The sequence below is a fragment of the Cervus elaphus genome, chromosome 31, assembly GCF_910594005.1.
Source record: "Cervus elaphus chromosome 31, mCerEla1.1, whole genome shotgun sequence".
NCBI classification, from domain to species: domain Eukaryota; kingdom Metazoa; phylum Chordata; class Mammalia; order Artiodactyla; family Cervidae; genus Cervus; species Cervus elaphus.
This window is the reverse complement of record NC_057845.1, coordinates 32880069-32894860: the sequence shown is the minus strand read 5'-3', so window position 1 is coordinate 32894860 and position 14792 is coordinate 32880069. Positions and strand designations below refer to the sequence as shown.

The 14792-nt window shown below is 38.5% G+C and overlaps 1 protein-coding gene across 4 annotated transcripts in view; it reads right to left on the bottom strand.

The window, feature by feature from the left end:
* CADM2 (cell adhesion molecule 2) overlaps positions 1-14302 on the bottom strand; it is a 1201425-nt gene extending 1187123 nt beyond the window's left edge. For 3 of the 4 annotated variants that reach the window (XM_043892915.1, XM_043892916.1, XM_043892918.1), the window contains exon 1: positions 13635-14296. In XM_043892915.1, the coding sequence (XP_043748850.1) occupies positions 13635-13695 (61 nt within the window). In that variant the 5' untranslated portion in view covers positions 13696-14296. Of the gene's footprint in view, positions 1-13634 lie in introns of all 4 variants that reach the window. The other variant, XM_043892917.1, reaches the window with a different exon arrangement.
* Positions 14303-14792: the final 490 nt, after the last annotated feature.

Genomic DNA, 14792 nt, shown 5'->3' with positions numbered 1-14792 from the left:
GAGAATGTTTTCAGGATAAACGACTGAAGGAAATGAGAGCTCTTTAATCCAACCTTAAGTAAAAATGTTAAAAGCCCAGGGAGGTTTATAATATTGTTGATAAACCAGTGATTTCATATCCTCATTGATACATCTGCATTTTGTTGCTGTGGAAAAGATATTAGCATAAAAATATTTTTTTTATTTCAGAAAAAAAGAAGGCATTATAATATTTTGATTTGTTTATTCTGTGTCTCAGTCACTAGAGTATAGCTCCTTAAAGTTAGAAACTATTCCTATCTTGTCTACTTGTATATCCAACATTTTCAACACTGCCTTCAAGTACATATTTGTTGAAAAACGAATCAATAAATGCATATTATGCTTAAAAAAATCAGTGGCTATGAAAACTGATTGTAGAAATTTTTACATACATATAAATTAAATGCACAGAAAAACAAAACTAAACTCAAAATTAAAACTTAATTCAATCCACTCCCCAATAAAAATGACTAACATATCAACACTTTATTAATTTTCAAAACTGATTTATGGATAGAATTTCATTAAAAAATAAATGTATGGCCCAAATTCAGGCTGATGGCCACAAAATTAATTTATAAAACTCACTGACCTAGGGGAAAAAAAAAAGTTCTGAAATTTATACAGACACATGCATCAGAATAACAATCTCTTAACGTGTAAAAAATTAAATACTGAATAATGCTTGTAGCTATAAAAAATAAATTTTAGTAAAAGGTATTTTAAGAGCACACATTTAATGTTATACTGACTGCATTTTAAAAGATCTTTAGGTGGAAAGGCAAAAAGAAAACACCATTTTTTCAGTGTGACATCATCCATAAGATCCAATACAACACAGTGCCAAAGAACAGATTTGGTTCCAATCTCTCAATCCACAGATGAAAAAACTAAGCTTGCCAGAGAAGTATCTTACTCATCTCCAAAACGGTGTCATGGCTTATGATAAGAACTTGGGTCCCTTGATTCTTACCATTACATTTTGAAGCTGCAGGGCACTTGCAAAAATCAAAGTCTAAAATTAGTCCAGGGGTATCTCTGGACTTTCACTACAAAGTAAAAGACATTCACCAGGCTAACATCACTCCCACTCCCACACTGAATGTATTTTGATATGGCAGTTGATGGTATTCCACTCAAGGATTATGGGTATCCATTATTGCCTCTTCCTCTATCACCAAATCACTCCCATTCTCCATCTCTGTACACCAAGATGATGAGAAGCTCTCAGAAGGAAAGATTCCTAATGCCAGATCATGTTTACTCTATTTTATAGTAAGAGCATGCTCAAATGATAAAAAAAATTATCAGTCTTTCCAATCTATCTGTATCCAACTGTCAAACATGGTTGACGTATTATAAAACACTATCACATCCTTCAAAGATAATCTGTTTTGCCTTGTTGGTAGTCTGTATCTGAACAGTCAATAAAATTAGGTAAAGCAAAACAAAAATTTAAAGTAAATTTGACTTTAATATCCTTTGTCAGACCTCTAAAAAATTATGAACTTATCTCTCTACCAATATCTTTACCTTAGCTATTACACAGAAGTGAAAGGATATGGAGAATTGAAATTCACAATACCATTAGTCTTACCTCACTCACAGCATTTCTATATTACATATATAATATATAAATATATATATTACATATATATATTTATATATTTATATAAAACAAGCCAGTGGATAAGAAACTATCCTTTATAAGTATTTCTTGACCTTTAAAGATGCACTCGTAAATATTATTGAACACACAACTTATTTTTCATGCCAGTTATCATAAAATCTTTTTATATGAAGACAATGCACTTTAGTACAATATCATTTTGGTGAATATTATGGAAGTTGTTCCAAATTTGGTGACCCTAGACAAGAATGTTGATCTGAAATGCTTTAGCATTTAAAGTGACAAAGGTACTTCCCTTTTATCAAATTGAAAATTCAATTTCTGAGTGGGTCATTATGACAAAAATTCTGAGATATATAAAGGTATGATAATTCCATACATTTCCAGTGTTTCAGATACTATATAGTTAAAATAGTTAAAATATGTGACTTCTAATCATAGATTTATAGGAATATCTCAATATAATGAATAAAATTCAGTAACATATTAAAATAATTTTTCATAAAAACAGTGACAGAGTCAACAAAGTTGATTCCCAAACTATCTTCCTTTTTTGTCACTAGGCTCTGAAAAGTGGATTATCAGGGGCTGAATAAAAGCCACATTAAAGATGAGGTTATCCTTGCCTGACTATTGCATCATACTGACACATCTCTATATAAAGCAAGATTTTAGATACTAACAGAAGCTATGCAATAATATAATTCTTAATATTAACTTCATAAAGTGGCAGCAGCCCTCAATAAATTGAGATAGTTTAATCCACTTTGAATATCTGTTAACTGAATGTTTATTTTTACATGAATTGATTTGGCTTCAAATGAATCTTAGCACAGCCTGCTTAATTTTCTTTCAAATGCCAAGAGTTAGGAAATAGTCAAAAATCCAAAAGACAATGGCAAAATTGATTTTTTTAATTTGAAAGAAATATGTAACTTTTAAGAAAAACTACATTTCTCTGGGACATTTTCAAAAAAGCATTCTTAAAATGCTTTATGTGGAAATAGAGTCACTACAAATTGTAGAAAGTCTTTTCACCCCTGGAGTTCAGCACTAGTAACAATATTTAAATTTTCTTTAAAAAGTAGTAAATATTTCCATTCTACCTCCCACTGTCTTCAAAATGCAAAAAGAAAACTAAATCAAATTCAACCACAGCAAACATGTGTCCTCAACTGTAGAAGTATGACTAAGCATTATATATATGTGTGTGTGTGTAAATATATATACACACATATATATAATTTATTTAAAAGCCCTTTTAAATAAAATGAATAGAATCTCCCCGAATAAACTGAGAAAAATATACCCTGAATCTGTAGGACTACTCAGAGCACCTTTATTCTACAGCTTGGCAATAACAAAAGCAGGTCAGTCCTCACTGATAATCTGGCAGATCAAGGTCAGTCTGTAATTCCTCTTTGTTTATATATTTATCCAGAAATACTAGCTACTCTAAATAGAACAATAAGGTGATCTGACTTCATGTTTACACAAAGTCACCATCAGGAATATTTTAGGGGCCAAGAATTGTAAAAAAAGACAAGAGGTTACAATGCCCAGAGAAATCAGGGAGATTCAAAGCCATGAGATAAACGTTTTCAGGGCAAATTTGAACTGACCACCTTATCTGAAAGGAGTGATTCTACATTTTTTGTGAAGTATGTCACTATTAAGAATTATATTTCTTGGTATCCTTTTTTATCTTCTTCCTGTAGTTTAAAATGAAAATTGATTGCAAATATTTATTCTATTCAGAATACTGTATTGGCATTTTGGCAGTTATAAGTACTTAAATATTATTTGGAGCCAATTAAAAAGATGAGTCAAGATTAAATAGATTGGAAGAGAACTAATCAATCAGCGAAATGAAAACATTAAAAAAAGACACAGGCCAGACATTCGATTTGGCACCTGAAATAAAATGAAGTCTAAGACCTAGTACTCCAGGGGCTTATAGTCCACTAAAGGAGACATTCAAAATGCTATAAGAAAAATCCATGTAGGGGTTACATAGATCATAACATATACAAAATAAAATGCTTAGTTCTCTCATAAACTAAGAAAACATAAATGCTTAAAATATTCAATAAAGGGCAGATTGTACTCTTTTGTCTATTAAAACACATCAGATTCCAGTCCAAAATTTCCATTAAAAAAACTCCTATGTGTTCCTGAATATTAGCATTTTTAGCTACCATTAATAATAATATGGTATAGAAAATAATTCAGTTGTGTAAAATAATGAAACAAAAATTGGTTAAAATTGTTAGTATATTAACTCATAAAATGCTTCTATACTGTGATGATCAGAAAAAAGAAAGAATAGTTGCATTTACAAGTTAACACACAAATACAAGCAAGTCAAGGGGTACAAATAATATAAGTAAACTTTCAAATTCATGCAACGTAGGAAAATGTCCTCCTTATAAATGGTGACATGTACTAAAATGAGCAAATTATTGCAGCTATCCCTCCACAAATGTAGTCTCAATATACACATATCTTCCTCTTTCTCCTTCTCTCTCTTTCGTTCAACATTCCTATATATTTTAACAGTTCTCCACACTGCATCTAAATCAAAAGTGAAAATATGTCTCAAATTTGGCAATGTGCTGACATTTAGCAGCCCATGAAGACTGCAGACTATTAATACTATCTAAAAATCTATAGCCTCAAATAATAACCAGTGTAACTTCGAGATCCCACCATAGCAAGATGTGTTAATGGGCTAGTTAGGGAATAGAGTATTGATTTAGGAACAATTTCTGATTCTTCTTTTTGTTTGGGAGAGTGAAAGGAACAATTCCTATTCAGGATAAGGGATACACATTTTCACTCATTATTTATTTATTTTTCAATCCCAAAGCAAAGAACTATTTAAAAATAACAGATACTGTATTCTGTATTACAATGGTGAATCTCATTCTGCCCAGGCAGGGAAACTAGTTTAAGTGTAGAATGTAACTGCTTGCTATACTAGAGTCACAGATATAAGATTGCCTTCAGAAACATCCTTCTCTGAATACCACCTACACATTAATACATGACAGTGAACTTACAGCCAGACCCCTGTTCTATCCACATGATCCCTGAAAAGGCTTTGAAATGAGGACACATGCATAATGAAGGCACAGTGAATATCACAGTACATGTAACAAACCAGAGTATTATGAATCCTTAGGGAAACCTCATAGAACTAATACATTTTCTAAAGAAAGCTGCACATGAGTAAAGAGAGCCTAAAATGCTAATTAGATCCTCTCAGTGAAGGCTATAGAAAAGTTGATTCTTGAATCCTGAAGTTGGGCACAGAATGGAACATTTGTATACAGAAAGACTGAAGGGGGGGGGGAGAAGAATTTGGCATAAAAGCCCTTCAATAGATGATTTACATAATTCTTGAGAAAATAAATGAAGCAAAATAAATATATTACAGTGGGAGAATCCCAAACCTCCTGAAAGGGTTAAGCAGGAGAAGTGATTTCCTATTAGAAAAGGGTTATGTAACAACAGAGGGAAATACTCAGCCTAGCATATGCTAATTTAGTCGGCTTTGCCAGGCGTTTCTGTGTGTTTGGCTGGCTGACTCACATTCCTTCCCTCCTATTTTTGCCATTTTTATTATGAGACTAAGGAGGCTGAATGCTCACAAAATGCAATAATAACAATAACAGGAACAACTAGAAGCACACTGTATGTGTTTTATCCTTGCTAAAACACTGGGATACAAGCCTTGGAGGTTGAAAGAGAAAACACCCAATCTGGACGTATTCAGTACATAGGTTTGGTAAGATTCCTTTTAACTGTTCTTCACTCCCTGTGAATTTATTTTAATGGGTCTTTCAGGTTGATAGAACAGAGTGGAGCGGGGTATATTATATTCCTAGAGAGTGTAAAGGAAGCTGAGTTACTATTCAGACTTTGGTCCATAAAATATAGATTGCAATAAGGGAATGACAAATCAGAAGCTTACAGTGCATTTTATTTGCTTTTAAATACAAATATTCTAATCATCCCTCATTTCAGCCTGTCTACTACTTAAAATTAATAGCAGAAGACATATAAAGTATAAGAAGGAACGGAAGTAAAGGTATCAGGACATTTTCTCCTGGGGCTATATAGGACAAGCTAAAGTAAAATATGAATTTATTACAAAAGTAGAAACATATTTTACGCACCATAAATTTCAGGCTTTGATGTTTGAGTAAGCATTAAGGGAGGCACTTGCATCTTTAAATGCAAACAATTTTAGCAAAGAAGCTAAAAATATTCCTTTACAAGAACAAATTAATTGGCTTTATAAATTACACTGAATCAATATAACAGTTATACACTTAGCAGTTGGCAGCACATCGTTCTCAGCAAAGGTGCTTTCTTACTCGGTTCTCAAAGATGACTTTAGATAAACAATGCACCGTTACCATTAATAAACCATCATCAAATCTATAAAACTAGGGGGGTTATTTAACCTATAAAAAGACTTTTATATCTGTATGCCAAGTTATTTACACTATATGATTACACTTAGCTTTAAGGTTTTTTCCCCTCAAAGCAAATAAATGCCTATTCTTGTTTTCTAAACAATCCCTAGTGACAGTCAGTATCTAACCCCTAGAATAACTCCTTACCTGTGGCTAAACAGGGGCATCCCCCTCAGCATTCAAATGGCTGAAAGATAATTTCAATATTCAAATGAAAACGATTTGCTGACTCAGAAAGAGTTATCACCAATGTTGAATAATAACTGTCTTAATATTTACTTCAAAGACTTCTGAAATAGAATGTGAATAATTAATGGCCGGCTCTTTCCAAGGCAGATCTCCTTACAACCTCAGCCCTGCCTCTCTATTCAGGTAGCAATAGGTTCTCATCACTCAGTTTCATAAGCACAAAGAAGATCCAGGATAAATGCTCGGCTCTATTGCAAATTCAGAAACTGTAAACCTTGCGTGTGTGTTTTTAAGTGGAAAAGTTAATCACTGCTGCAGCCCAAAAAAATGAATTCAAAAAATACCTTCCTTTTTTAACCTTCAGAAAAGGATAAAAGAAATAAGCAAAAACAAAATAAACTTTTCCTTTTTCCTCACACTTCATCCCTGAGTGCTCCAAACTCTAATTACACGCAAAATTATAAAGATGTTCTTCAGACCTAAAAATAACTGTACATTTTAGGCTTGTACATATGTGCATATATAGAGATAAATGATTAAGGAATATTTCCTTTCTCAATAATTACATCTCTGATTTTGGCATTAATATTTAACTCATACCTAATTAAACAGAATAGTTTCCTAACATATATATATAGATATTACATATTACTAAGATAAAACTATTTCATATCATCTAAAGAAACTCACTGAACACATAAACTGGACCAACTGGACTCATTTCTAGGATAAAAATCAATATGCATAATATGCTTAATTATTTTGTTTGATAGCAAATGGAATCAAGATAAACAATGCTACACTAGTTATTGTCATCTGATAGGCATCTCTCATAGTCTGCCCATAATAATTGTCCCATGACTCTTGCTTTTATTAAAGAACATATTTGATGCTTTTGCCTGTGTGATATATAAATTTTTTTAGAAAGGATATATTCTCTACTGGCTTAATGTTAACAAAAATTCCAATTTATGGCACTAAATAAATGGTAAAAACATACATTGAACAATTAATCCCTATATCTTTTAAGACTACTGTATTCTCCCCTAACAGGAAATGCTCTAATAAGGAAAAGAAAAAAAAAAAAGTGACTAACTCCTTACTCGCTAAAGGAAGAGAAAGATAACAGTATTTGTCAGCTCAACATTCATTAGGTCCAACACGTTAATAACTGCATAAGAATTAGAATTCTTAGAAGCCTTAGAATGCATAAGAATTCTGTTTTAACTTTGCTACTTATTTTCATTAAACTGAACTGCGGTCCTGATAGTTTGCAAGATAGTTGCAAGTTTGCACAATTCATTTGATGAAAATGTTGATAATTTTGTTAGGATTTATTTATTACGTTAATCTCTAAACAAATTGTATATTCTCTCTTTAGCTTTGCCATGAGCTCATGTGATTAGAAATACTCTTTGGATTATTTCTGGTCATGAAGGGTTGAAGGATGGTCCAGGTCCACTACAAGCTAGGAAATATGAAAAGACTTCCTATTTCAGGCACGCCACATGATTGCTTTCCTGCATGCGTTCCGCCTGCCGCTGCAGAACACATTAGGCCTGAGATGCCATTTGCATCATCACACAGCAGGGGGCTTCAGCTGCCACAGCTCCAGGTTAATCCTCACCCACCTCTTCACACAAGGAATTTGCAGAAGATGTCGTTTTTTGATACTACAGAACTACACTCCAAAAACGTTTGACATTTTCAAATAAAATGTTGGCAGTGAACTTGTCCTTTTAAATATTTTAGGTTAAATCAGTCAATGTAAATCATGTCTTCTCTTTTTTCCCCCCCATGAACTGAGTTTGTGATATAATGCAAATATCTGGATTTTTTTAATTTTGGAAAAGAAAAAAATGGGTAGGGAAACCTCATGTCAAAGAACAACTGATCAAATTGCATTCATTTAAAGATTTATATCACGAGCTATCACTATGATAATTTTCTATAGGAAAACTGTTTCCTAAACCAATAAGACCTACAAAATGTTAAAATTAACTTATATATATGTATAAATATATATAAAATTTAACAAAGTATGAGTGCTGATGTTTTATGAAAAGATACCACTTAACTACATCATACCTAACTAAGATATACCTATCATCAATCCAAAACTATTTATTATGCATTTACTAAATTGAGAATAAGTAAAGCTCAGGGCTTGCCCTCAAGAAGCTTAATATAAACAAGACAGTAGAGTTGTTTTTAGGAGGGTAAACAAACCTGTTACTGACAATCCCACAAAGGACTTCTGACTTCAGTTTCTGAGTTCCACTTCCTTGATTTGTAATTTCCCTTTTCGCTGCTTCCTCACCTACTCAGCCAGTTGCTACACAATGGGCGATTTTGCCAAGGAGGTTTAATGAAGTCTATGAAAACAAGGACTTTATATCAAAAAATCTCATAGAATGCATGTCAACATGATCAAATAAAACAATAATATGATGTGTCTATGTTATATTACAAATATACCCCAAATCCTTCACAACAGGTAAATTTTACTTCTCTCAATCATTTTATACCCCATAGACACTTTATTTTTAAAAGAAAATTGATTATAGTTCGATGTTGATTTCAGGCCATTTTAAAATGCATGCTTAGGACGTCTTCCAAAATTATTGCACGACTATTTTCTGTTTAAGTGATTTAAATAAGTTTTTCTTTAAGAAAAATGACTATCTCACTAGTTAAATCTGGGGAAAATATTTTTCACGTAACTGATCTTCTTGTGGAAAATGCAGGAAGAGACTATCTCAGCTGATGCTTACTTTTGTTACCTGTGTTACCAGAGTTCTACTAGTTGTAGACACAAGGGAAAAGACAACGAAATAAGCTTCCATATCTTGATACTAAATTAGTCTAGGAACTCCTCATATTTGCAAAGAGATTTTCTTAATTACTAAGTGTCTGGTGTTTGTTTAAGTCATAGTTATTGACTCATGTATAAAACCTACTTTTCAAAGTTTCCAAAAAAAAGGAGGAGTTAATCAAAAAAGGGAGGAGTGAGCTGCATCTCAGGAACTGCATTCAGCATAAAAGATGAGCTCATCATGACTAAGGTAGAAGTAAAGAAGCGAGAGATACACGCTTTTAGGAAATATTAAGTTATCAGTATTTTATTTGGTTTGTATGTATATTCTGCATTACAACATGTTTTCTAAAAATGTAAGGGGAGGTGCATAATACATACTGAGGCAAGTAATATGCATGTCGAACAGACCTTTAACTTGAGGATGTTTTTTTTTTACACACAACAAATTACTTACTACAATGTCCCACAGTGAAACATACACATCAACAACCCCTAAAACCCCAGTAATAGTACTGGATGTGTTTTTTGTATACGACCAACACTGAAAAAGGAAATAAAGTTCTCAACAAAATCAGAATCTCTCTATGCATGTCTATTTTGCCCTTCTTTCCTTTTTGTCCCTTCTCAGATTGTTTCCTGTGCTAAACAAGAGAGTCTCCATCTTTCCAATGTCTCTTCAGGCATAGAAACGAGCACAGCTACAAAGAGGGTCAGCAATTGAACTGAATCTACTCTGTAGACAAGAAGAGGTCTTAGTTACAGGTGGCAAGTTTTTACACTCGTCATTCTAAAGACATTTTTCTCTCTAATGTGTCCCCTGCCCTTGCCCAGCGTCTTCCTCTGTATCGGATAGAAGAAAATTTAAAAAAAGGTGCTGTATAGCTTAACACTGAATCAAATTTTGTTATCTAAGTAGTCCACATTCCAAGTTATACTTTGGTCAGAAACATGTTTATTTTCTATCTAACTATTCATTGCCTACAGACTTGTTGAGGATGAACTAGTAGATATTGTAGAATAGAACTATTTAAGCCTTTTTTTTACAATAACTCATTTTATCATCTTGAATCTTACCACTGACTTACCACTCTACATATTAAGCCAAAAGACTGAGTTTGCTTCCCAGGAAAAGTAAAAAAAAAAAAAAAAAAAATGATGGTGACAATGTAAAACAGTGAATCTACAGGGAAGATGTGTTAAATTGAGTCTTCCTGTCTAAAATCATGCATACTGCAAGAAAGGGGATAATGATACAAAGGATAAATACATTGATTAGTATGACTTAAGTGACAATACCACTATAGTGCAGATAATGCTAAAAATAAGAAGCTGTAGACAGACTGCCTATAGTATTTGCCAAGTCATAACTACCAACAGGCAGAGCAGACTACCCCGGGCCAAAATCAGTTGCTCACTAGTTGCCCCGCTACCTCTCCTTGAGACCTGCTAAATATTTAATCTATGTCCAGGAAATCAAGCTTTCATTCTACAACCTCACCAAGTCCTCATAAAACAGTAGAGTGGTGGGAGAAACATAAACCTGGACCCTGAAGCGACATTTTCAGCCAAGACCATGACAAGGAAGGCACAAGCAATTTGTTCGAGCAGGGACTGACAATATCAACAAAGTGTGATGTGTCTGTGGAGCAGTGTTTGATAAATGTGAGGCAGCCATAAACATAAGACAATCCAGGGGGGCTCTGGGCCTCCTCCCACTTCCAGTTATTTTTCCCCCCCTTAAATCCTATTCTCTCTCTCCTTTGGTGTGTTAATACAGTCATCTAAGATGCTCAGAAGTACACATATATCCTTGAGCTGGTTGTCTTTGCCTGGTTGCTGTGATAGGACACTTATTTATTTATTTGGGCCTGCCGCTGGCTGCTGGCTGCAGTGGCGCGTTTGCTCTGGTATACCCACACCCCTTCCACCCTTCTCCCCCAGTCTGCTGTGAAAAGCAGCACTGTCTTAACACTTGGTGTACATACTTAATAAAAGACACCCATGCCCTTAATAAAAATGAATGCAGCTGAAGGAATCTCTCTGAGTAGAGAAAGAGTAAATCCTCCTTCAGGCTAAGGGAGAGAGAGAGAGACAGGGAGAGGGAGGCACCAGCAGACAGTTATTTTGCAGTGCACTGAATAGACAATTCACAGGGAAATGTTGAAGGCAGAGAGGAGGCGACCCCCAAGTGCAGTCCATTGCCCACATGCTCTATAATAAATAATCTTGCACCAGCCCAGTAGTGTCTGCAGTGACGTGCGGGGGCCAGCATACACAGATTGGCAGGGAAAACAGATCCAGCGGTGTCGAATGTTCATCACAATCACCAAATTAACTGATTTCCCCACATCACACTCCCCTTACCCGGCGTGGTGCGCTCATGCGCGCGCGCGCACACACACACACACACACTCACACACACACACACACATACAGCAGAGCTGAGAAATGCAAGTTACTGAGAGGTGAAGTGGGGTCTCTAGGAGGACGTTTCAGGACGGATTAGAAACCCAAGTAATGTGTCAGCCACCGGATTACTTGCGCGAGGGTGGGGGTGTAAGCGCTGGGGAATGGGACCAGAGGGTGGGGGTGTAGGCGCTGGGGAATGGGACCAGGCGGCGTTAAGCAGGAAGAACAGGCTATCTGCCTTCTCGGGGATTCTGGCACACGACAGATCGAAAATTTACATCAAACATAAAATACACAAAATTACCCCGAAATATTCCAAGAAATACCTCTGTAAGTTTGGTTAGCTAATTCAGGAAAATTCTGCCCACTATCTCGTCTTTCACATTCATAAATATGCATAAATAAAATACGGTCCTGGTCTATATCCCGGAGGAGGCTAGGAAACAGGATGCATTCCAAGAACTTGCTGAAAGATGGTTCATTGACCTCATTTAAATCCTCCAAAGGCCGATTGGGTTTTGCACGCCTGTGGTTCTATATGTCTTACTTTCAGATTTCTTTTACCCAGGGACAAATACATTTGATCAACTTATTTCTCCTACAAATACACAAACGATGACAGAGAGGTTAAAGGTGGGCAAAGATCTATGAAGAAATCAAGAGTCATCTAGCTTTAAAAAAAAAAAAAAAATCATATGGACCATAATTTCACATCCATCCTCCCTGTATCTCACACTCAAGCCACATCCCTACACCACTCTCTTCAAAGCAACAATCTTCTGCCTTACAGCCCCTGCCCACTCAGTCCTGGCATGCCGCCTCTGCCTCCACAACCACCCAAAGTGTGCTCTTCCCAGGCACTTTTACTCTATACATTGCCATGTATTTCATAATCATCATCGTCCTCCCACTGCACACAGCCCCCTCCTCCCTCCTTCAAAAGCAAGGATCTGGCGAAAAGTGCACCCCAGTTCGCTAGCCAGTCTGCATCCAAGCCCAGTGATTTGCATAATAACAGTGTTTTGTGCGGTTTCCCTCCGCTGCGGTCACAGGGGTTCTTACATTTCACCTGAAAGGATGATATTAATTACGGAAAAGAAGCGTCAGAGAGCGGGATGGAAAGGTAGGGAATTTAAGCTAAAATCCCTTAGCACTAAAGTAACTGCCAGGGTGCATATATTTCTTGGCTTCGAAAAAAATGAAAAAGAAAACCACACGGGCTGAATAATAAAAAGTCAGTTTGTTGATAAAGTGGCTTTGGGTCTTTTAATTCTTTCCTTCCCCTGGCCCTCTCTTTTTATTTCCTGCTTTATTTATTCATTCTTCTTTTTTCCTTTTACTCTTTTTCGTTCTTTCTTCTTCCTCCTTTCTTATCTCTCTCTCTCTCTCTCTCTCTTTTTTTCTTCTTCTTTTTTTAAACCCCAGACAGTCTTCTCCCTCTCCCTAGGTGAACGACACGTCTCACAACACATCCCCCCGCCCCCCGCCCCCGGGGATGTTATTGCAATGCACCCGGTGCCGCCGCTGCTGCTTTTCTCGCCGTCTCGGCAGCTCGCTCCCAGGCTCGCTCACACTTTTTAAAGGCACGCGGATATGCTGATGGTGGGAAGAAGGGGCAAAAGACAGGCGACACGAAGAGGGGGAGGTTAAAGAGATGACAAGAGATGGAGAGGGTCGGTAGGGAGCGTGATGTGGGAGGCGGCGGGTGGGGGTGGCTGGGAGGGTGGAATGTTCAGAGAAGGCACAAGTTGCCAGCCAAAAGGCGTGGGAGTGTGTATGCGAAGGGTGAGGGTAGTGCTGGCGAGCAGGAAGAGTGAGAGATGTAGGCAGCTCAGGTGAATGAAAAGGCGAAAGGTGCCCGTAAGGGACTGACTGCCGAGACAGCAGGGTTGAGCCGGCGCTAGAGATTCGAGGGGCTGGAGCAAACTGCCACTGCCCCCTGCCGCACCGGGAAGTAGGGGGAGGGGGTGGAAATCGCCGGGGACTGGGGGACTGTAAGGGGGAGAGTGGAAATCTGGGGTGGAGTGAGGATGATGGGGAATGGGCGTGAAGTTGATGCTCCCCGCGGCGGGGCGGGGATTACCTTGTAGCAGGAGCCCGCAGACACTGTAGAAGCGGAGAACGGCACTGCGTTTCCAAATCATGGTCCCTTTTCTAAAGGGTTGAGAATGAACGAGAGGGGCAAAGAGATGCTGGTGAGCAGGGCACCAGAGTGCGGGGCTCCGCCGGTGTCTCCTTCGCGGAGCCCACCGGACCCAGGGTCCTCGCCGCTGCGGTGTTCGAACCTGCGGACGCGGATCAGATGGCAGCAGCAGAAGCGGCAACGGCGAAGCACCCGCAGAATGAGGTTTCGCTGGGCAAAATAGTTTCTTTTCCTCCTCCTCTTGCTGGTGGTGCAGCCGCGACAGTCCTTCTGCCAAGCACGGGTTCGGAGCTTGCCTTCCTCCCGGCGCTCACCCGGGGCTGTCCGAGCAGGTGGTGCAGGGATGCCGGGGTGTCGGAGAAGGTGCAGACGAGGGCTGTAAGGAGTGGGTAGGTCACGCAAGGGAAAGGCGGGGAAGAAGGGGAGCAAGCAAGCAGCAGCCGCCGCTCGCGCTTGAGGTGTCTCGGGGTCCTGGGAGGGGAGGTGGCAGCGGTGGAATCGGCGCTAGAGGCGACAGCGGCGGCGGCGGCTGCTCCCGGATGCTCGGGCTGCAGCAGCGGCGGCGGCAGCGGCGGCGGCGGCAGCGGCGGCGGCAGCTCTACAGAGCAGCAGACACAAGGGCAAGCTCAGCACGGTGGAGGCCCCGCCCCCACCATGGCCAGGGACAGACACCGCCCCCCGGCCAATGGGGACACACCCGCCCACCAGGCCCAGCCAATGAGAGAAAGGGAAGGGTGGAGACAGGCGCCGGGAAAAACAAACAGGCTTCTCAAGGACCCTTCGGGCAGGAAGAACTGAATCCCCCATTCACACACCCCGGCGGGTCTCACCTCCTTGGAGAGTCTCAGCCTAACTTTCTGAGACAGCGCCTTCATTAATAAGTGCCTAGCATTCGGGAAGGGTTCAGCCAATCGCCACCGCGAGGGGGCGGGGTTTGCCATGTCCCCAGCAGGTTCTGGAACCCGTGGTGGTGCCTGGGACAGGTCTTGGGTGCGAAGTTCTTGGGCGTATTTGGACTCCTAGAGCAGATGGTGGCTGCACCTACCCACTCACCAGCTGCAGTAGCTCTCTGAAGCTCCCAGCAGCAAAAGGGAAAGA